This window comes from Fibroporia radiculosa (genome assembly GCF_000313525.1).
Source record: "Fibroporia radiculosa TFFH 294 genomic supercontigs, scaffold12940, whole genome shotgun sequence".
Classification (NCBI taxonomy): Eukaryota; Fungi; Basidiomycota; class Agaricomycetes; order Polyporales; family Fibroporiaceae; genus Fibroporia; species Fibroporia radiculosa.
In genome coordinates, this window is record NW_012133478.1 from 20,682 (window position 1) to 41,957 (window position 21,276).

Genomic DNA, 21,276 nt, shown 5'->3' on the forward strand with positions numbered 1-21,276 from the left:
TATGGTATCAAAGGGCGTATATTAGTCAAGCAAGGCTATAATACAATGGATAATATGCCCAGAGTATGCTAAACATCGAATGTAGGCGGTGCTGTGAAGCGTTGAGTACCGGAGAATATATTGTAATCAAAACATGCACTTACGACAACAAGCGTTCTCAGAAGGGTCACATGCTGCGTCGGGGGGGCACATAATAAGACATGACGTTGCTCGGGACGTCTGAAAATGCCGGTCAAATTGCGGTATCGAAAATAGCTTCAAAGATATTACTGACCCTTATTACGTCTTCTGGTGGAGAGTTGCGAGGGTTGTGATACTCCGGCTGTATTGTGCTCGAATGTATACCTTGGTGATGTAGAGCCTTTCTGATCTGTGCCGCAACGGGCATAAAGTCATGGTTTCTTGACGCCATAACGTGCACAGAAGCAACTATTTTGGTTTCTGATAGTTGCCAGATATGTAGCTCGTGCAACGACAGGACCCCTTCGACGGCCAAGATGGCCTCTTTCACCTCTTCTATAGACACTGTGGACGGTACGCCTTGTAGAAGGATGAAAGATGTACTGCGAACTGTAAGCCATCCTCAGTCACGACCGAATTCACGCCAACAACGGGTCAGTACGCACCTAATGGCAAAGCAGAAGAGAAAATAATGACAGTGATTACCAAACTGATGATTGGATCAAAATAGTATTTCCAACTCCAAGAGGTGCGCCAGATAATGAGACCAGTCGCGATGACACCGACGTTGCCTAACGCATCTCCTAGTACATGGAGTAGAAGTGCATGCATGTTCATTGATCCATGACTGTGTGAGTGTCCATGACCACTAGCCCCGTGACTGACGCTTCTCTGCGGTGAGTGGGGATTACTATCGGCAGGGGATGACAGGAGCGGCGTCATTTCGTCGGTTCGTGGACCATCGCCTGACGAGGAATTGGCTGCGGTGTCGTCATTGTCCACTCCGCTCACACCATAATGTTCTCGCGAGCGCGACCGACGGCGTGACTTGGCCCGACGACCACTCGGAGAGGGCGACCGAGCAAATGCAATGTCTTGTGCTGCTTGTACAAGAGATGCTCGCGTAGCAGCTGGATGGCCATACAAAGATGAATAGGAGTCCGAGCGGGTACGAGTACGAGGCAAAGTAATGTTTTTCGGTACAGCAGAAACCTTGGGCGCGTCTTCCGTTCCGTCCGCAGAATGGACACTGCCTGGTTTCGATGCAATACTTTCCTTGCCGTGGGAATGGCTATGGCCGTGCTCTGCAATAAGGTATCAGAAATGAAAAGCGAATAGCGAATACTTGCAACAGACCGTGAAACAGGAAAAGCCCTACTACATTCGATGCAAGACCCAACGAGCCAACGAGAACCACAAGACTCGGATTACTGATTTCTATTAGCATATGCATGTTAATCCGGCCCCTCTAAGCATTCGGGCTATGCACTTACCTGGAGTGCTGAAAAATCGCTCGATAGCTTCCAAGAAAATGGAGAAACACAGTGCGAGAAGGAATACACCGTTGATCAGGGCAGCAAGAATTTCGGCGCGATGCCAGCCATATGAATACCGAGAATCGGTGCTCGTTTGATTTGTGAGCTAAAAGACTGGACTGTAAGTTACGGGTACCTCAGGCTAGATCACATCAAGCAGAATTTATACCTTGATGGCGTAAAGAGCAACAGCCAAACTCATGACATCGCTGCGAAATTTGTCAATAACAACTCATTTGTATACAGCAGGAGAGTACGTCTTACTTCAGCATATGAAAACTATCCGCGACAAGAGCTAGTGAGCCGACGGCATATCCTAATGAGGAGCTCAACAAGGGTTGCGTTATTATCGCCATACGCAACCGAACTCACCGGCGATAAGCTCGACAAAGAAGAAGAAAACATCTATGACAAGGAGCAGAATTATACGATTAGAGCGATTCATGGTGGTGAATCGGAAGGGCCGGAATCCTTGCGGTCCCAGTAGGTCTATCATTCTATGACAGCTGGGCGCCACAATGGCACAATCGGCAAATGTCACGTTCAGAGTCTCAGGTGACAATTACGTAACTATTTGGCGCCGATCCGTCGCCGTGCCACTTGCTCTGACCCAGAGTTTCGCATCGTTGGCTATGTCCACTACTCAGCCGCCTTGCGACTATTACTTGGAATTTAGAAGGTGTGGCGCTCTTGGGTGACGGTAATTGAGATGGCATCCACCGAGTGCAACGCCTTGGCAAACGAACTTGGTCATATTGAAGTTTGACCAGAGAAAAGAATGAAGTGTAGGTGTCTAATTCATTCAAAATGCTAGGTGGAATCCAAAAGATTTGGCAAAGTTACAACGACCTCTCATATCGATGTCAATGAATGTGAGCCGTCTTCTATTCGAAGTTTTAGCATAACATGAGGCTTTGTCAGCGCACGCCTGCTCTTTATATGTACGATAGGTTTGTAAGGGTTTACGTGTGGCTTAGTTTCCAAAGTTCCCTTCGGCTGACGACTCCTTTTCCTGCCAGCTGCTAGTTGCCCAGATCTGGCTGGACGCGCCGGCCAAGTCGCCTGCTGACTACAAAATGAAAAGAATGGACCAGCACCCTGACCTTGCACCCACGCCTCGGTGGCAGAACTGCTTCAGTCATAGCCCAAAGGGTGGTAAATTTTACATGTGTTGTTGACCTGAGAATGTATGGACATCCAGAGCCAATACGTTGCAGCGAATTGAATTCTTATCGATTGCGATGTTCGCTGGTCAATCAAAGTTGGGTGGTGTGCTCCTTGACATTGGGTAATTTGTCCCACTCATACGTCAACAAGAATTTCTCGGGCCGGTCTCCCCTCAAAAGGGCCTCCCTGTGGGTCATCCAGGTGATCAGACTTCGCCGTCAAGTAAGCCCAAAGTTTGAGGATGTTGTAACATTATCCCAACTGTGTGACTGTCGGCTCTCCGGAAGGAACATTCAAGCTGGTGTATGCAGCGACGGCTAAATATCCAGTCCTGCCTGTGCATCACTTGAGCGTTGACAAGTGACATGATGCCTCCAGAGACTGTACCGTGCGGGACGAGATGAAGCTACTTATGCATCAGAAGTCATAGCGGGTAGGCCATCTCTCATTCATGAACAGAGCTGCAAATTGACATTCTGCAAGCTCTCGTACGGGTCGTGATACCGTTGCCGTGGGTCTGGCCCCGGATTACAGTAGGTCATAGCGCGAACCCACGATAATACGTCAGTTGGATCTATTTACTACGTATCCTATTTCATGGAATGTCACGCGCCCGGAGATGACAACGACAGTCCGAGATCTGGTTGCCAGTGGCTGAAATATCCATAGATGTTGGCGCTTGCCTGCGCTAGCGTCGTGTATTCGGGGCAAATTCGAAAGGAAGCTAAGTAGTGTTCGTATACGAATGCATCAAGAGTAGTAGATAGATAAGATGATGGAAGTAAATAAGCCAACACGAATCCCTAGTTACCTTCATAATTTCCTCGCTCGATCCTATCGCGACGTCGAAAGCAGAGAAAATATTCTAGACCAGACAATAGGCATTAATATATAACCCTGATTGCAGAACTCGCTTGCCGGTTTCTCATTCAAGGTCGCACACGTACGTAGCGAGCTCCGTGGACGGAATGATGAAGGACCGTTCGGATTACTATCTGCTCATAATTCATACAGGGTTTGTGCTTTCAACCAACCCTACTGATATTTATCTAGGTATCTCTGAGTATATACAACAATTGTGTATAAGATATGTATTCTGTACCAGATACAGTATTATATAGCTATCTCATAGCATTGTAGATTCCCTGATATAATCCGATCCAACCATTAGCTGATGTGATCACGTGATGTATACGAGGTTTCCCAGTTTTGGTACGACCCGAAGCGCAAAGCCAATTAGACAGTCCTACTTACAGGACTTGCCCGATAACCTTCGAGCTTTAGGTCGAACGACTAACTTTCATCTTTCATCGCTCAATCGCTGATCCCGCCAACACTGGACCTCTCATTGACTCCCATTTCTCGAACGCAATGGCAGCAGCACCCTCCATGGCAGCAGCCCTCGCTGCCTCCTTGCCCGCACCTCAAGCGGCACCCACACCTGCTGCACCTATGCATGAAGCTATTCCGGCGTCGATGTCCAAGGTGATCGACATCGAGGCTGAGATCCCATTGAAGTGCGTACAACTGGACGGAATGGTGAGTCCAGTCTCCTCCGTCTCATCTCCTTGCCTCCTGTATGCGTCTCGACGATGCTACACGCCAGAGTCTGCACCCATCGGAAAGGTGTACGATTCTTCCTGCTGGAAGTCGCTCTGCATGAAAAATTTCTATCATGAGGGTATCAATTATGTCAGGCACATGGAGCTGACTGACTCGCCATGAAATTTTATTCTGGGGTTCGCCGATGTCGTGGGTCGGTCGGACGTTTTAGGTGGTCTCGAAAATCATCAAGCACTCCCGGGAAGCGCAAGGCCCCGCTGCTCATGGTCTCATTCTAGGCCTCGACCTTGACGGAATTTTAGAGGTGTCCAACTCGTTTCCTCTGCCAAATCACTCATCCGATGACGACGATAAGTCGGTAAAAGGTGTCGGTAAGTCACCTGCTTCTGTGGGTAATGCGCGTCGTGTCTGAATGAACGCGACTAGCTCGATACCAGGGGGCGATGCTTCGATCATTGAAGGAAGTGCAGGCAGACGACAGCGTCGTTGGATTTTACCAGGCCATGACGCTCGGTTCCTTTTTCAATCAGACATTGGTGGACACGCAGGCCATCCACCAGGAGAAGTTGAGGCATGGGGGTGTCGTAATAGTCCACGGTAATTGTGTGCACGTGTATCACAAAAGACAGGGTCTTACTATTCTCTCGCAAGATGTGTCGCAGGGCGCACGAGGAAACGCGTCTTTTCGCGCGTTCCGACTGACAAAGGCGTTTTTAGACGCGTACAAAAGAAATAATTTCAGTACACCGAGGTGAGCGCCGATTGGAGCAACTGAGACTAAGGCTAAATGGCGGCTGGTGCGCAGTTTAATCAGCCACCGGCTGACTTTCTCATCGATGCTGGAGGAGGTACCACTCAAAATCCGAACGAATGCCTTGCTGAGTTCCTTCCTGGGGACGCTGGCCGAAGTGTCCGGACCGTCGTTGGCCGACGCGGGCCCGTCCGCGGCGATGTCATCTGCAGCCTTACCACCCTCGTTTTCGGCGCTGGATCTGGGCTCGTCGAGCGTCTCGCGCAACTTGGAGCACATCATCGAGGCTGTGGATAGTTACAAGACAGAAGAAGGCAACCTAGCCTACCTACAGCGGCAGATTGCGAGGGAGAAAGCGCGGGCAGAAGCATACGTTGCGAAGCGGAAAGAGGAGAATGCCGGGCGAGTAGCGCAGGGTTTGGCGCCGCTTCCCGAGGAGGATGTGAGCAGGCTGTTCAAGGTGCCGGCTGAGCCCAGTCGGCTGGAGAGCCTGCTGCTGCTGGGCAAGATCGATGCGTTTGGAAAGAGCCTGGCAGAGACGTCGAGTGTTGGGTTGGTGAAGATGTACGCAGCGAAGGCGAGCTCGGGGGTATGATGATGATGTGTGTCTGTACCGAACACTGTACGAACAGAGATGATGCTGTCCGGGCAGCACATGGCTCGATGGGGGACAGAGGCCGGCATGCGACGCCGACACGCGCAACCCGGCCGGGTGCTGCGGCGATCGCTGGTGGCGTGGGACAACCTCCGAATCCATATTAATAACCGCTGAGCCCATTGTCTCTGTCCTCGTTGCTGGTGTTTTTTTTCAGACAAGGCGTCCTCCTTTCTCTCCTCCCAACTCTCCTTCCTCAAAGTCCCTCGCTTGCTCCCTCTCCGAGGCCTTTCTTACCCCCACACTCTCTTTGCAACGTTCTCGTCGCCATGTTTGTCCGCAACGTCTTCGTCCTCGTCGCCCTCGCCCTCACTGTGTCCGCGCTGTCGGTCCCCCACGTCGCCCGCAACCCCCATCACCATAGAGCCGTCGCTGTCCGCCACGCTGCCCCAGAGCCCGTGGCACAGCCCGAGAACGTCGTCGTTAAGCCCAAGCGCAAGAGGAGCCTCAACAAGCGCTGCCTTCCCAGCTCTAACTCGACTGCTACTCCTTCCATTGCGCCAACCACGTCTGCCAACGCGACTGCTTATACGTCGTCGATTCCTAGCAGTGCTCCTGCAACGTCAGTACCTGTTTCCACCACCGATACCCCGCTTCCTTCAATTCCTACTACTTCGGCGCTCACTACCACTGGTATTGACTCGACTCCCGTTTCTTCCCCGGTCTCTAGCAGCAGCCCCACTACGTCGTCCTCGCCCCCTCCTCCCCCTCCCACTACACAGGCTCCTCCGAGTACCCCCTCTTCATCGCCCGTGGAAGCTCCTACCACTTCCTCTACACCTCCCCCCCCTCCTCCTCCGCCCACTACCTCGGACACGCCGACACCCACCCCCACGCCGACTCCTACGCCGACGCCCTCTCCCACTTATACACCTACGACTACTGCGGCTGCCCCCCCGAGCGGGCCGACCTGGCTGACTGCCACGAACACCGGTGACGGTGGGTTCTGCTTTCATTCTCCACTCGAAACCATCAGGCTGATTTATTTGTAACCATTTAGCGACCTACTACGCCGCTGGCCTTGGCGCTTGTGGCATCACTAACACCGACTCGGACTACATTGTTGCGGTTTCTTGGGACCTATTCGACAACTATCCGTAAGTGACATGTATGTGACGTTGATGGTTATCTAAATAGTCTCCACGTCAGTGGCTATGATGGCACCAATCCCAACACTAACCCTGTCTGCGGCAAGCAAATCACGGCTTCATGTGCGTGATTAACCCCTTATTTTAGTTTCTATGCTCACTATTGCACTTTCAGATGGTGGGGCTGATGTTACTGTCACTGTCACCGATCGTTGCACGGGCTGTGACACGACTAGCCTTGACTTCACTCCTACTGCTTTCCAAGTCCTGTCGCCTCTCGCAGTGGGCCGTCTTTACACCATGACGTGGAAGTTCACATAAGTGTCTTCGTGTTACGAGCTTGTCAAGTTTTCTCTGCTTAATTTGCTACTGTTTATATTGTTTTTTATTGTGCTGTTTATGACAGTGAGCGTATTCCCTCAACGCCTGGGTGTTCCTTCTGATTCCCTTTGCTTGCGGAGGGACAGTTGGCTAGGAGGGGTGTTCCGTTCTATTTCACAATACATAGCATCGAGTATGCCTAGATACGGTCGCTAGCTCTGGTATGCTTGCGCTTTTCATGTCTGATTCATGTACATAGTGACTGGATGTCACTCGACGTATGAAACAATTGCAAAAATTTGACTTGCTTGGACGTGTCACAAATACAATTCTACGGCAAGCAGCGATATCGACACATCGCAACGGTAGTGCAGGAGACTCTGCCACTGCATGTACATGGGAGACTACAGAAAGCTCTTAACTGATGTCCAATACCCTTCCATTTCTGTACCGTCAACGAGCTCGCTCACAGCAGTCAACAAAACATAGTCAGCCCTGGCCAGGGAAGACAGCGAGAAGACGACATCCAATACCAGACGGCGCAGAGGTGAGGCAGATGGTAGCTTGATATAAGGACCGGACAGTTTGCCTCGCGTGGCATGTGTCATGATGAAGTAGGGTACCAGACGAGCGGATATAGATGAGACAGTCTGTGTAGTGCGGTGTATGAGCCCTTATATATGATGCAGTTATAGTAGACACAGACCTCCTCACGTAACAAGGGCGATCGGCGCTGACACAGTCGCAGGAGGACGCGGAGTATAATCTGCCCGGCGAGGCGGTCACAAAGCCGATCAATTTGACAGGATAAAGCGGCAACATACCTCCGATGTGGGCAAGTGGCTGGCACCGAGCTCCCACAGCGTTCTCGGCAGGTGTAGGATCCAGTCTGTGAGCATCTTATCTCCCTCTGAATTTAGCCCGACAGAGAAACTGCCATGATATTCGGGTTCCCTATCAAGCTGTGCGACAAATCAAGGGTGAATTTGAACCACGGTGCAAGGCACAAGGGCGAAACTTGCACTCACCAAAACCAAGCGCGCGAGAAAATCAACCGTGCATTTCTTCACGACGGACGTTGACGACGCTTTAATCGCGTGCTCAACTACTACCCGAAGAACCGCATCGGACATGTCTGACTCTCCGGGCAGTCGACGCGGGCTGTTGAGAAGAGACCATATGGTTGGCAATAGAGCCAAATATATCGTCGGCGTGATTGGCCGTGCCAGTGATGTCTGCGACGCTCCAGCCGGGACCTCACCCCGCAGAGTCTGAATAACATATTCACTGACGCGAGATACTTGTACGGTTGGGAGTGGTGCCGAAAAACCGTCGGCACGCGATTGTGCGGAGAAGCGCTGCCGTCTCCCTCGCACTGGTTTAATGCGCTGCTGACGGGGCGCCTGCGGGTTCGCAAGGACAAGGAACGATGTCAGTTCACAGTAAATGAGATTCAAATCCTGAAACGCTTGTTCGGCCTGCCCATAAAGTCTGAAACCAACCGAAAGATGTGATCGCAACCAATCGCACCTTGATGTCTCGTTTGACAAGATTTGATCCGCCAAGAGTGAAAGGAAAGTACGGAGTGAGATACCCCAAGATCTGTCGCAAGTCCTCGCCAGCTGAAGCTCGTACTGTGTCATCCTGCAACAGAAGAGCGTTTGGAAATGGAAATTGTGCGTGATGTCGTGGGGAGAACTCACTTCAGCGGGCTCACAAAATATGGTTCCGTAAAGTGTACGGCAAATCCCGCCCACGGCTAAGACCATCTGATACTCATTCTCCGCGGGAGGACTGCTGGGAGAAAAAACACTTGCTGCACAATCAAGGTATGTAGAGATTAACGTGGAATGAAGAGTACGAGCTAGATGCTAGAATGTAGATTAGTGTAATGGGCTAGCATCTGAATTTTCCTTAACAGCGCTTACCGCTGCGAATGATACTTTCGTACTCGAATCTTCGGACGTCCTTTTAGAATCTTGGATGTCAATATCCACGAGGTCCTGAAGCGTCCACCCCGCTCCGAGAGATGCGACGACATGTTCGAAATGGCCAAGGGAGCTTTCCAAATGAACATCCATATCAGCCTCCTCTGACCACGTCTGTGAGTGTTGCTGCCCGGATGAGGAGGCTTGAGTAGGATGGTGAGCTGGAAGTAGAAGGGTATCAAATGCTCGGAACGCTTCAGGGGACGAGAATGACGCTGATAAAAACCAGTTCAGGCTGGGTGTTGAAGACTCCATCCTACTAGAGCTTGCTGGGGACAATGCTTTACTGAAGAAGGATGTCATAGATCTGAGCACGACAAGTTTAGACTGCCGCAGGTAGGATCAAATTCAGTCGCAAAGTGTCAAAGTGTCAAATGCACATACCGCAGTAGATAAAACGACACTGGCAATGGAAGTCGCTCGGACTGGTCCAGTATCTAGAGGAGAGGGGTGGCATCAACTACATTCCTTATGACGAAGCCGATCACATACCTGCTCCTTCGCCAAAAGCGGTTCCAGCGTTGAGAATACCTAGATAGCCTTCTAGCACTCTGCTTCCGTGGCCGGCACTGCGCTGTGCCCAACCCTCTGTCACAACATCTGGAATAGTTTCAAGAAACATGTCCAGAAATCGGATGGCATCAATCCTGATTTCCGGGAAAATGTGCGTCTGCGCGGAAGTTGTGAACAAGAGAAGGACTGGCGCATGCGGATTTAGGTCATCCTGTTTGTAGGTTAGTCTCAGACACGAGGCGGCGGCGTGAACGGTTGTGAACATACAGCTGGGACTCGGTGAAGAAGCCACCCCAGGAACGTGAGCAATGCTTTCCGAACACTCGCATCCTGTGTAACATCATTTCACCAGCAGGTAGTGCGCGCACTAACTCACGCACCTCGTCACCAATTATCCGAACGCAGCTGTTAATCAGCGCTGTCAAATGGGGGGCGATTAACTCAGGATGTGCTTCCAGAAGTTCTCGGAGGCCGATGATCGCATCTGTCCCAGCGAGTCAGCTTGAACTCAATGGACAACAAAGCCAATAAGCCGGGATACTGACCCCTCCGTGTCCCTGTATTGTAATGTTTGAGGTGTGCAAGGAGATCATTAAGAGTGAGCTTTCTCTTGGTGGTAGGTGCTTCATCAGGCCTATCATGTGCGATGCTCTGTGAAGGCAGTGCAATAGCTATCTTAATTCTGCCTCAGGAATGGTCCTCGAGTTTATAAAGACAGATTCACTACTTACAGCGGGCCTTGAAGGAGGTGTCTACGGCATTGCTGGGCGCCTGTTTACCTTTCCCTAGCTTGAGCTTTGCTTTCTGTATATTGGAGGCTGTCAGTAGGCGAATGAGAAAATTCAGTATGTGTGCTTGCAGAAAAGTCGGCTGCTTTGTCTTTCTTCTTCTTGGAACTTTTGGGCATTGCAGCGAAGAATTCGCTAATCAGGAGTGTGAGCGCCCAAAAAGTTATGTTCTGTCTTCGCGTGCGCGTGCACGTGCGCGCGACTAGCCCCGGGGCCGATGATCGACGTGAGTTTCGGTTGATCGTTCAGTGTGAACTAGGCTCGTCGACTCCGAGTCGGAGCATCTCCAATGTGTGGTTTAAACGACTCAGACGATATGGACTGAATATCTACTCTCCCTTGAACTGCCAATAGCAGTGCATGGACTCCTCCTGTAATGCGGCCGTGTACCATACACATGCATCTCATTCGCCCATCACCATGCAATATTCTCGGCATTCACACTCTTCCTGCTCCCGCGCTTTTGGCGATATGATCTTGGTGTTTTCCCGTAGCTATAAGTACTACGTGCGGAATGACTGTCCACCTGACTGATGTCCGACATTCTACCGGATGAATTCCATCGCGTCGACGGTTCAGCCCCAGGTTGATCGTCCCCACAAAAACCAGCTGGTCCTATAAATTATGAGAACGACGGACTGTTGAATCTCAGCTGTCGTAGCTCTAGGGTTATACTCATGCGACTGTCAATCTCGTGCTTATTTGCTTCCTTTGCTTGCGCTGTCCTCGCAGATGCTGTAGGACGAGTCTCAACGAGGGGAGTGACGCCTCAAAAGCGCGAAGTACCCGCTGGGTATGTGACAACAAGTGGCGCCGGATTTGAGTTGGATGGAGAACCATTCGTGCGCCTCCCATCTTCCTGCCACTGCGTTGATTGGCTTCTTAAATTTCGCATAGTATTTCGTTGGGACAAACGCCTTTGTGCGTTGTACAATCAGAATCTTCCCGTTACGATATTGACCGAATATTCATTAGTGGCTGCCGCTGCTGATCACAGAAGATGACGTCGATGCTACCTTTCAGACTATGGCGGGTGCAGGCATCAAAGTCGCGCGAACTTGGGTATCTAAGCACACTCAGCGGACTGCTCGCCGTGCAGCTAAGATATTGTTTCATAGGCCTTCAATGCTATCAATGCCACGCAGCTTCCTGACGTGCTTTCCACTAACCTTACGTACTATCAAGTCTGGAACAACAGCGACTGGACCTTAAACGAGGGCCCGCAAGGTTTGCAACGACTTGACTACGTGGTCTCCGCTGCGGAAAAATACGGTATTCGTCTGATTCTAACGTTCACGAACAACTGGCAAGTCCCCTCAAGTTGGTCGTAGTGCTAACATTAACATTTTCAATGTGCAGGTTCGGCTATGGTGTAAGTATTCAATTTTGTTGCGGACCTATGTCTGAAGGTGCTTTAGGGCATGGAACTTTACATATATCACATACTCGGCAACCATGCCACTCATGATGAATTCTACACGAACCCCACTATTATTGCTTCGTATCGTGAGTCTTGTCAACTTCTTACAGTGATTTCTTTCCAAACATCCCTGCTTAGAATCTTACGCGCAAAGTATCGTCGAGCGTTACAAAAGCTCTTCCGCTGTTTTTGCCTGGGAGCTCATGAATGAAGCTCGTTGCGCCGGCGATAGCCTTCCTTCCGGACCCAACTGCGTTCCCGGCTCGGAAACATTGACAACATGGTACCAGCTTCAGTCCGACTTCGTGCGTAGTCTGTATGTGATATCAACACTGTCCGTGGTTTCTGCATATCAATTCAATATCACTTAGCGATCCGTACCATATGATCACGACTGGCGGTGAGGGCCAATTTTATTGGGCCGTCCCTGACACATAGTAAGTGCTTCTGTTTCGCTCAAAAAGTTCACGTTTTCGGCTAATCATGCATCCAGCTGGTATAATGGCACCCTCGTTAGCGATTTCAATTTCAACGGCGAAGGTAAAATAAGCACCACACTCTCCTTGTTTGTGATGAACTCATCACTATCTCGATCAAATAGCCGGCGAAGATTTCGAAGCTAGTCTATCTCTGCCAAACATTGACTTTGGAACTTATGTAAGGATTATGTCACTACCCGCGAATCTTTGGTTTACACATATTCGATTTGTTTGTTAGCATCTGTACCCTCAAACCTGGTATGTGCATTGTCTTGTTGGGGGGGACGTTGGCTGATAAGTGTGATAGGTACCCCGAATTAGTGAGCGCTTTACGCGAGTTGGTCTTCATGACAGCGCTAATGAGAGTAGGACTACCCTGGGTCTAACTTCTCTGTTGAGGATTGGGGCTTGGGTTGGATTGAGGCTCACGCGAACAGTACGTGAATGATGGTCTTCGTGAATATCATATCAAACACTAGGCCATTTGTAGCGGCAGCTTACGTCGGAAAGCCTCTTCTGATAGAAGAGTTCGGAGTAACAGGATTAGGTGAGTTCCCAGTGGGCAATTCGAGCAAAGCTGCTCATGACATGCTGTACTAGACAACAAGTCATCCATATATCCTGTATGGGTTGGTTACGCTCTTGCTACGGGACATGCGTGAGTTCTGTTTTTTTTTATCTGTATCCCAATTAATTGCTCAGTACAATTCACCTAGTGGGTAAGTTGTTGATTACACGCCCGGATTATGCACTTTTTAGTTGTTGATTGGCCTTTAGAATCCAACCTTGGCAGTTTGGCGAGCTGAACCTGACTGAGGATGGTGGAAATCGACTCATCCAATACACCGATCAAATTTATCAGGGGGTAAGCCAGGTTTGCTTTCAATAATCGCACACTTCTCACATAATCGGGAATAGGCATCACCCAATGATGGTAGGAAGATGTGTTTGGTTTAACATAAAGATCTCATGAGATTCGTCCAGGCTTCACATTCTACATCAACCAAACCTCCGTCTGGGACATATTCACGTAAGTCAAACTATTAGTAGCAGTTCCCGTGTGATGACGAATTACTCTTAGAGCGGCTGCTGCAGTGCAATCATACCGATCCGGCTGATTACAAGACAGGTAATATTGAGCCATCTGGGGATTTTAGGTGTATCGAGGCCTGTAATTACGTTTAAGACTTCGCAAAGTTCATTGAACCGCGCCTGTGTGAATAGCCGATATTCATCGAGCGGAAATAAGTGACGAAAGCCGGACTGGTATACGGTCCATAAGTTGTGTTTTGATAGCGGACAGAAATATGAATGTGTTCAGACATACACATCATCTGTCCACAGGCACGCGGACATTCGTTAACGACATCAACACAATCCCCTCCACTGACGTTGTCATATTTGTGCTGCCCTTGCTCGCAATATGCATTCGATTGTTGAAGAGAGTAGATAGCCTATACTGAGTATCCTTCCACAATTTTACGCTGGAAGTTCCGTGTACTTTGAGAGATTTTCTTACGTCGAAGCAAATAGGACTTACGATACTGTTGCCTCGTTAACACCTTGCCTGATCGTGTATTTGTACAACGAGCCGGCGGTGAGAACGAGCGAGATGCTCTCCCCAAGATGTACAAGAATTGTTGCTCCCGCCTGAGATTCACTTTCTCGCCGAAGGACTTGTACCACAGCAGGCCCTGGGGTGTCGTTTGTGATCTCGAATAATATTTCGTAAGGGATAGTAGAAGTCGGCATCTCGGATGTGGGACGGTAGGGCACACAGGTGCACGATCGTCCCTTGAGGATGAAATACCCCCGCTAGAATCATCATTATGGCACTTTCGGATCTCTGTGTATTCAGAAGAATGGCGAGTAGGTCATACTTCCTCGTTATTGTTTTCCCAAAAAGGAATGCTCAAAAGATGTCAAGATCAATCGCCAAAGGTTCCGTGCAACCTAGCACTAAAGAGATTTCCTTTTATATTTACCGATGTCGTTCTCGTCGAGTCTACAGGAACGACACAAGTACGTACTGAGTCATGCAAGACAATTTTGCGACATGGATACGTGCGAGCGGTGGTTCGTGGAGTACTCGCTATTGTCTCTGCAATGGTCACGTTTCATGATTGAACGTACATCCGGGCGGCCAGAAGATAAGCGCGAACGTCTTCCGAGTCCGCAAGACTTCGGGAGAACCTACGTGCGGCGTTAGCAAAGAATTCTACAAGCTGGTTAGAATATATATTCTTACAGCTTCGCATTGCATACATGAGTATGGACCTTCACAGCGATGACACCTCTTGTTCAGGCCTCCATCCATCTGCCCGCATTCTCTGCACAATCCTCAAGATGTTTTTGCAGTCGTCGATGCCCGAGTGGTGTCTGCCCTCCAGCGTAAGTTTCAAATCCTTCAGCATTGCTTGCATCCCCTGCTGGCGGCGAAGGCGATACAATTTCCGGAAGGAGTGCTTGATATTTATAAAGCGATTGAACGGGGCAGTCAGGTTGTCTGACTCGTCCAGGGCGGATTCACATTTGCTGAGGATCAATTGACGAGGAAGCATGGATTGGAGGTCCCAATTGCCACATGTCAGAAAAATGAAGGCGCCAGGGTCAGACAAGCCTTCGGTGTCGTCCATGAATCCCTGAAATCGTTTCCAAACGGTAGGAAACGTATCAGCGCAGCCAACGACATCCTAGAGACATCAACGTCAACGGTTCACGATCCACAAGTTGAACGGACCAAGGACGGAAACGAACCTGCGTGATACCTGTGAGTTCGGTACAAAACGGCGTCAAGGTCGGATGGACGACCGGTCGCACATATTCGTGGAAGGTGGCCTCCACTCGATCGCGCTCTAAGCTATACACGAGGGTGGGGAACTCGATGATCTCGTTTTGGCCATTGACAGCATCACCGCATGTTGCCTCGAAATCCAGGATAAGAAGATAGCGTAGAGGGCACTTCGCCATACGACGATGATGGCGATTTGATACAGTGAAACGGAGTGCGGTGGTGTGACGATAGCGACCTACACTTGAACATGAACTAAGGCAGCGAACAGAATGGTGCCAGCATGCAGGTGCTAAACGGCCCATCACACCAGACCACTGTGGTCGCATTTTAGGCAGACTTGTAGCATGGTCGGTTCCCAAGCAGCCGAATAGACTCTATAAGTTACCGAACACCAAAGCTCCGGGATCGAACAGGCACTCGAGATCGTGAAAATCATCAGTGCTCATTGGATATTGACACTGGCAACAAGCGACCACCATCAATGCGTTCAAAATACAACGTCAACTGCAGGTGGTGATATATACACAGCTCATGAGAAGGTCATCACAGTATCGAGCAATCCAGTGTCAAGGTCAAGTCTTGAAGCCATCCGAAAGTCATCTACCAACCCAAGAATCCGCCACGCTTTGGCCTGAAGTCAATGTTGAGGTTCAAGCACAACATGTCGTCATCATCTGTAGTATAGCCACGAATGCTGACCGCGAAAGGAGCTATATAGATAAGGTATGAGCAGGTTTAGCAAAGGCTATAAAGAACGACGTACCAGGCGGAATTTCCTTCGGGAGATCCACGGTGTGACTAACAACGTGCCTCCCTTCGGATACAGGACACTGAATGCTGGCATTGGCGTTCCTACTATAGGGGGATAAGATAGGCAGATAAAATCCAACAAACACACTTACGCCTCTGCGCAGACGTCGAATTCTCTTTGCAGAAGCTTGATAGCTCCAACCTTGACGACGACGTCAGCGTATGCACCATCCTACAAACAATACATGCTTTCTATTCAGTAACTTTAAACGACAGCCGCATGTGACGATACCTCAATCTCCTGCGACGAAGTGCCAATCACGGTGACGGTCATTTCCTTGCCCTTCTCTGGTGGATCCGGCGAAATAGAAATATCCTGAATGTGAACTGGATGCGCGGAACTGCCTGAGAAAATGGGGCACTCCGTCAGTCACTCATCGTTGAGCTGCGAATATGAACATACCACAGTCCTCCCACTTCCATCTATCGCTAGCGGGGGCTAGTCCATGAAGCAAATTCTGGTCTGCGGGAGATGCGGATATACCGCTGAGGGCAGCAGCGAGGAGAGCGAAAAAAACGAGGCGAGCCATTGACCGTCGACGTGGTGCAGAAAGGTGATAGCAGAGGCAGCCGAATTGGAGGATACCTAAGATTGGGCATAAGTGGCGTGAGAACCAAGAGCTCCACAGGCGCGGGGGTGGTTGCTGTGCCGCCTGCCTGACTGCGATGCGGAGGCTGCGCCCCTGCCTTCACCCGCGACCAGACTCAAACTCTGTCTCTTGTTCAGATCCTTCGCATTTTAATTAGGTGAGTTCCGCACGTTACTGATATTTTCCGCGAAAGAGGTCCCATCTACTCGCACTTCGACACTTCTTGCAGCGAAAAGCATCATGAAACCGAGAGAATATTGCTGCTGCGCGATTCCAGTCATATATGTTGGCATATACTCTGCCCTTCTTGAGCAATTTGCTCTCGGAATCTTGGCCGGCACATTATCTGTTGCCACAACGTCTAGTCAGTACATTTCTTATCATTATTGCGTTGCAAGTCTGACCGTCCTTTAGTCGTGGGAGCAGTAACGCCTTCCTTTGCCAAATGGCTGTTTGGTATCATCTGCTATGTAGGCGCAGGTATTCAGCTACTGGGTTTCGCCGGTGTTCGACAGGTGCGCCTTAGACTCTCCAACACATTGAGCTTTTGGCTGGATCGCTAATTCGCATACAGGAAAAGCCGATCCTATTCCGCCGATATACCACTTTGCATCTAATGACAACTCTCGCCGCATTTGCTGTGGCAGCCGTCTGGATAATATTGTCCGCTGCGAAGCATACACAGGCTGAGACAAATTGCAAAAATAATTTCTACAATTCCACCAACTCTGTTGTCGAACAAGAGGGGGACACCATATGCAAGTATTTTCCATGGGCAGACATAGGAATCATGAGTGGCCTATGGGTGTTGCTTGCCATCATGCAGGTAATGGCAACCATTTTATGATAGCGGCATTTTCTGATACCTTGCATAGGTGTACCTCTATTTCGTTCTGCTTTCATACTCCTCAGGCCAGGAGCGTGACTATCGGCACTTCGACTCTTTCTACGACGCAAGCAAGCCGTTCGCAAGCGACATTCCTCTCGCCGATCGAAGCGATCCTTGGCAGTCTCGCCCGTCTACGGATGCCCTCGTAAACGCGGGTGGACATGGCAGGTCAGACAGTATTGCTAGTACTTCTACGGTCATGGGTGATCAAATGCAACAATCCCGGAATCTTAACGGATACGGACAGACGTACAATCCCCCAAGCCAATCAGGAGACGGCTTCAGACAAGACGCTGGCCCAACGTCAAGATTAGCCAATAATCAATATGATGACGAGATTGAATCGGAGTATTCGCAACGTAGCCAGGCTCATCCTGGTATGCCTGGCTATTGATCTGCCCGTCTGGCAGGGTGAGTTGTCATTCAAACAGTGCCTGACGTGGTTTAAATGTTAATTGGGTTTGCCATCACAGGGGGATGACCGGGAACACGGTGCTGATGGTTATAACTACCCTTATATCTGCTCTCTTCAATCGCAGTTATCGTATTTGTTGATATACTTTCATCGGTCAATGTTTTAACCTACCAGGACTTCGAACATTATGTAGCTTAGACCTGCATTACTCTATTCCAATGGACATGACTTTTCTTACGAAACAGTGGCTCATTCATCATCTCGACCACTCGTCCGTCTCACGAATTTTCAAGCACTGTGTGCAATGTATTGAAAATTTAAACTGTGAAAATGAATCGATTGTACCCAGAGTTATTGCGTCCTCTGCAGCACTAGATATCTTCTACATCTTCCCAAGGCCCAATCGTCAAGTCGAGGTGACGCTGCTCTGCAATCGCATTCCACTTTTCCCGCCTACCCTCATTGATCATCAAGAGGTCTCTGAAATTAACGCAAACTCGGCTGAGTGGGATAGAGCGATGCAAGACGGTCTCTTCCAGAGCGTCGCAAATTTGACGCTCCTCCGTCAGTAAAGGAACGGCAAACCAGGTATTGCGTACTTGCAGCTTGAACGTCGAAAGTGAAGGGGGTAAGGATAGCACGAAATCGGGCCGCAACTCATGCACGGTTAACAAAGCAAATGCGAAATATTCCAATACGACCAGGTTGTCGAGGCACGACGCAACGACCGTACTAGTGAGACGACTGCAACCAAGCAGCACAAGCTTGCGCAGATATCTGCTGGAGACGGACACTAATGAATTGAGATGATGATTGCGGAGTTCGAAACCAAGTCGGTGACCTTGTCCGTAAGAGAATGATTCGAGTCGGGATCCGGGGAACGATTGACTGATAGTGTTTTGGTCAAAGAAATTCCCGGTAACACCGCAGAGTGTTACATGCCGGAGAGCGGGGGTAGTCAGCGGGGTGGGGAAGTGGCAGTCTCCTGATAGGCGTAATTTCTCGACGCACTCGGGCGGAACGACTTCGAAGGGGCGTACTCTTGTTTCCGGGTCCAAATGAAGCTCGTAAGAATTGAAGCGGTGGCCATCTCCCGAGGGGTACATTGCCATCTCAAATTTGAGGCGAAGATTGGTCGATCCTAGATGCAAAAATCTTATGGCTTAGTAACACGAAATAGGAGACATGGATACACTTACTTTCGACATTCACGGGTAGGCCCCGGCGGCACTGAAAAACACGCAGACTTCTGACAGAAGTCATCCGACGCAAGGCAAGGTGTAGATTTGATAACGGAAATACTTCCTTGCATTATATCAGCAATACCTGACATGACGACAAAATCGAGGCACACCTCTGGCTTGTCCTTGGATTTTTTAGCAGTCAGGACACGGCCGTCATTGGCAACGTCGAGCCAGAGTACTTGAGCCGCAAAGAAATCATCCGCACGCAAAATGAATGCGTTTATCTGACGCTCATGGCGGAGCGAGACATAGCGGCCGATAATGCGTCTAGCTTCGTGGTCGATTTGCCTACACGTACGAAGCAAACATATGTGATTGTTAGATGGCTGTACGTTATTCACTACGTGTCGATGCCCTATGAGATAGAGCTCGTAGATCACCAGACGGATCTCGACAGGGACGCCGAGGAACGTGGGGGCGGTGGCCATGGCTCACGAGCAGCCTGAATCCAGGCGGACAGACATAAACACGGGTCGCTGGGTGGGAGGAAGGGCTGAGGAAGCAAAGGACGGGGAGAGACATAGTACGGAAGGGGACTCCGCCATGTGGGAAGATTGAGTAGAAACCATATATGGTGGGTGGCGCGGAATGAGAAAGGCGATCGAGAGGGATTGGTGTGGTCGGTCTGCTGCCTCGCGCTGGACATGCCTGGTCTCTTGCCCTGTGGCCTCTTCCGCTTGTTTTAGGCACTTCCCCCCCGGCCTTGCCTCCCCAGTCCGACTCCGAGAACTGCACCGCCGGCCGGTCTACATACACAATAAGCTCGGGCTTAAAACGTGGCAACCCTCGTCTCGCCCTTGACAGCTCCGAGATATTGTCTTAGTTCGTCTCAGCTCCCGCTCTGAGACCCTCCCAGCGCACACCATTCCCGTACGCAATCATATTTGCGCTGATATTTTCCAGCGAGTGCCGTAATTGACAGAGCGCAGCGGCCCGTGGACGGAAGCTCGAAGCAACTGTCCTTGCCAAGCAGAACAAATACCTTCTGTGCCTCTCTGGCGTTACTCTCTTCTTCTCGCTCTCCTATCGCTTATATCACGTTCCTTTGTCTCCGCACCGTATCCCCGCCAGCATCCTGCGACTCACTCTGACAACCCCTTACTATGCCAGCAAGCACTCAGTACGAAGTCTTGCTCGACTTCACTAACGATACGCACGATTGTGCGTCTGTGCAACTGCTGAGGTCCTATGGCCGAAATACAGACGCGATTGTCCTCCTCCACCCCGGCGAAAGTGTCACACTTGTCCTTGATGCAGGTTGGTTCCTCATCAGTACGACAGAGGATCGTCTAATTACCGTTCCTCCAGGTTCTGTCTACCAATACGCCTTGAAAACTCGCTCGAAGGTTGCAAATGTGACGTGCGTTATACGAGGACGCCTGACTTTTCTGCCGTTTTGCTGACGCGAATCGGCTGCAATAGCGCGCGGACATGGAGAGATGTAACATGCGCAGTCTCCCAGCTATTCCCAAGCGGATCGCATACAATGGCGTATGCGTCGTCAGATCCATGGCGGCCTGTACACGGCATCACTGTTGACCGTCTGTGGCGAGACATGCGTTTCTGTATATGGAACGACTCGTAGCACTTCCGGTCAGTCACTCTGTTTTTCACTGCGGCACACAGACTCAGGTCTCCCCAACAGGCCACGACTGCCATTCTGGTGTTATAGTGCTGCTGTGCTGCCGCTTCGCCAGCCTGCCCCTGTCGCGTCAAGTCGTCTGGACGCCTAGCATGCGCTTTCCAGCGTGTGGGATGACGGGAGGGGTATTGATCGGACTCTTGAGAGGACCAGACAGTTATCGTATACCTCGGGGTCTTGCGTATTGTAATCAATGTAGCTCTGTTGTTTTGTCTAGCTTATCTTATTTTCTCCAATAGCATTCCGATGGGAGGCCGCCAGCCTTCTCCATTATCACAACAATATGGTGTCCCCGTGTCTCAGAATGCACCGCTGCAACGAGGTTACGGCGTGTTGTGTTCAGTATCTTGACTACGATGTCATTCGGTGCAAATTCAGGGCTATACAAGAGCCGTCATAACACGCTTGCAGCTCGTGTTTGCCGCAAGGCAAGATTCGATAGAACTTGCGGCAATCACCGTACGTGCTTTGCAAGAGCCGCAGGTCATGGTGCAGCTGCGCCCGCCTCCCGGAAGGCAGCAGAGGGCGGTAGTTCCCAGGTACTGTACCTGTAATACCATATGAGAGCTCCTTTGATTAGATACCGCTGCGATCGAGTATTTCGGAACCGGTCTTCTCGGCTTCCGAATGCGGAGGACATGCGAAGGCAACGCTTCCCCACCC

At 50.3% G+C, this 21,276-nt stretch overlaps 9 protein-coding genes across 9 annotated transcripts; 5 read left to right on the forward strand and 4 right to left on the reverse strand.

Moving 5' to 3' along the window:
• Positions 1–68: 68 nt before the first annotated feature.
• On the reverse strand, positions 69–1,941 carry FIBRA_07358 (uncharacterized protein; the record flags this gene model as incomplete). Its single annotated transcript, XM_012329042.1, has 9 exons — positions 69–91; positions 144–219; positions 275–570; positions 627–1,265; positions 1,318–1,398; positions 1,455–1,602; positions 1,666–1,705; positions 1,761–1,812; positions 1,869–1,941. The coding sequence occupies 9 exons, from the start codon at positions 1,939–1,941 to the stop codon at positions 69–71; spliced, it is 1,428 nt and encodes a 475-aa protein (XP_012184432.1).
• A 2,111-nt stretch (positions 1,942–4,052) lies between these two features.
• On the forward strand, positions 4,053–5,739 carry FIBRA_07359 (uncharacterized protein; the record flags this gene model as incomplete). Its single annotated transcript, XM_012329043.1, has 6 exons — positions 4,053–4,202; positions 4,438–4,597; positions 4,653–4,823; positions 4,878–4,977; positions 5,032–5,541; positions 5,610–5,739. The coding sequence occupies 6 exons, from the start codon at positions 4,053–4,055 to the stop codon at positions 5,737–5,739; spliced, it is 1,221 nt and encodes a 406-aa protein (XP_012184433.1).
• A 162-nt stretch (positions 5,740–5,901) lies between these two features.
• FIBRA_07360 (uncharacterized protein) lies at positions 5,902–7,041 on the forward strand (the record flags this gene model as incomplete). Its single annotated transcript, XM_012329044.1, has 4 exons — positions 5,902–6,571; positions 6,633–6,729; positions 6,782–6,843; positions 6,896–7,041. 4 exons carry the CDS (start codon positions 5,902–5,904, stop codon positions 7,039–7,041), a joined length of 975 nt encoding a protein of 324 aa, XP_012184434.1.
• Positions 7,042–7,445: 404 nt separating this feature from the next.
• On the reverse strand, positions 7,446–10,449 carry FIBRA_07361 (uncharacterized protein; the record flags this gene model as incomplete). Its single annotated transcript, XM_012329045.1, has 14 exons — positions 7,446–7,691; positions 7,748–7,807; positions 7,866–8,003; positions 8,070–8,519; positions 8,572–8,685; positions 8,745–8,912; positions 8,970–9,356; positions 9,414–9,466; positions 9,522–9,753; positions 9,810–9,872; positions 9,923–10,026; positions 10,088–10,213; positions 10,274–10,360; positions 10,440–10,449. The coding sequence occupies 14 exons, from the start codon at positions 10,447–10,449 to the stop codon at positions 7,446–7,448; spliced, it is 2,238 nt and encodes a 745-aa protein (XP_012184435.1).
• Positions 10,450–11,007: 558 nt separating this feature from the next.
• Positions 11,008–13,347, forward strand: FIBRA_07362 (uncharacterized protein; the record flags this gene model as incomplete). The annotated part of the gene is made up of 20 exons (XM_012329046.1): positions 11,008–11,172; positions 11,228–11,251; positions 11,306–11,392; positions 11,449–11,621; positions 11,690–11,702; positions 11,749–11,836; positions 11,889–12,066; positions 12,122–12,187; positions 12,244–12,290; positions 12,352–12,407; positions 12,468–12,487; positions 12,537–12,549; positions 12,599–12,665; positions 12,720–12,776; positions 12,830–12,858; positions 12,932–12,948; positions 13,007–13,094; positions 13,148–13,163; positions 13,214–13,259; positions 13,311–13,347. The coding sequence occupies 20 exons, from the start codon at positions 11,008–11,010 to the stop codon at positions 13,345–13,347; spliced, it is 1,287 nt and encodes a 428-aa protein (XP_012184436.1).
• A 1,161-nt stretch (positions 13,348–14,508) lies between these two features.
• FIBRA_07363 (uncharacterized protein) lies at positions 14,509–16,363 on the reverse strand (the record flags this gene model as incomplete). The annotated part of the gene is made up of 7 exons (XM_012329047.1): positions 14,509–14,922; positions 14,987–15,258; positions 15,632–15,733; positions 15,787–15,875; positions 15,926–16,005; positions 16,066–16,178; positions 16,237–16,363. 7 exons carry the CDS (start codon positions 16,361–16,363, stop codon positions 14,509–14,511), a joined length of 1,197 nt encoding a protein of 398 aa, XP_012184437.1.
• A 300-nt stretch (positions 16,364–16,663) lies between these two features.
• Positions 16,664–17,706, forward strand: FIBRA_07364 (uncharacterized protein; the record flags this gene model as incomplete). The annotated part of the gene is made up of 4 exons (XM_012329048.1): positions 16,664–16,787; positions 16,838–16,938; positions 16,998–17,249; positions 17,299–17,706. 4 exons carry the CDS (start codon positions 16,664–16,666, stop codon positions 17,704–17,706), a joined length of 885 nt encoding a protein of 294 aa, XP_012184438.1.
• A 392-nt stretch (positions 17,707–18,098) lies between these two features.
• FIBRA_07365 (uncharacterized protein) lies at positions 18,099–19,399 on the reverse strand (the record flags this gene model as incomplete). Its single annotated transcript, XM_012329049.1, has 3 exons — positions 18,099–18,868; positions 18,927–19,032; positions 19,082–19,399. The coding sequence occupies 3 exons, from the start codon at positions 19,397–19,399 to the stop codon at positions 18,099–18,101; spliced, it is 1,194 nt and encodes a 397-aa protein (XP_012184439.1).
• Positions 19,400–20,074: 675 nt separating this feature from the next.
• Positions 20,075–20,556, forward strand: FIBRA_07366 (uncharacterized protein; the record flags this gene model as incomplete). Its single annotated transcript, XM_012329050.1, has 2 exons — positions 20,075–20,331; positions 20,394–20,556. The coding sequence occupies 2 exons, from the start codon at positions 20,075–20,077 to the stop codon at positions 20,554–20,556; spliced, it is 420 nt and encodes a 139-aa protein (XP_012184440.1).
• Between the last annotated feature and the right edge of the window lie 720 nt (positions 20,557–21,276).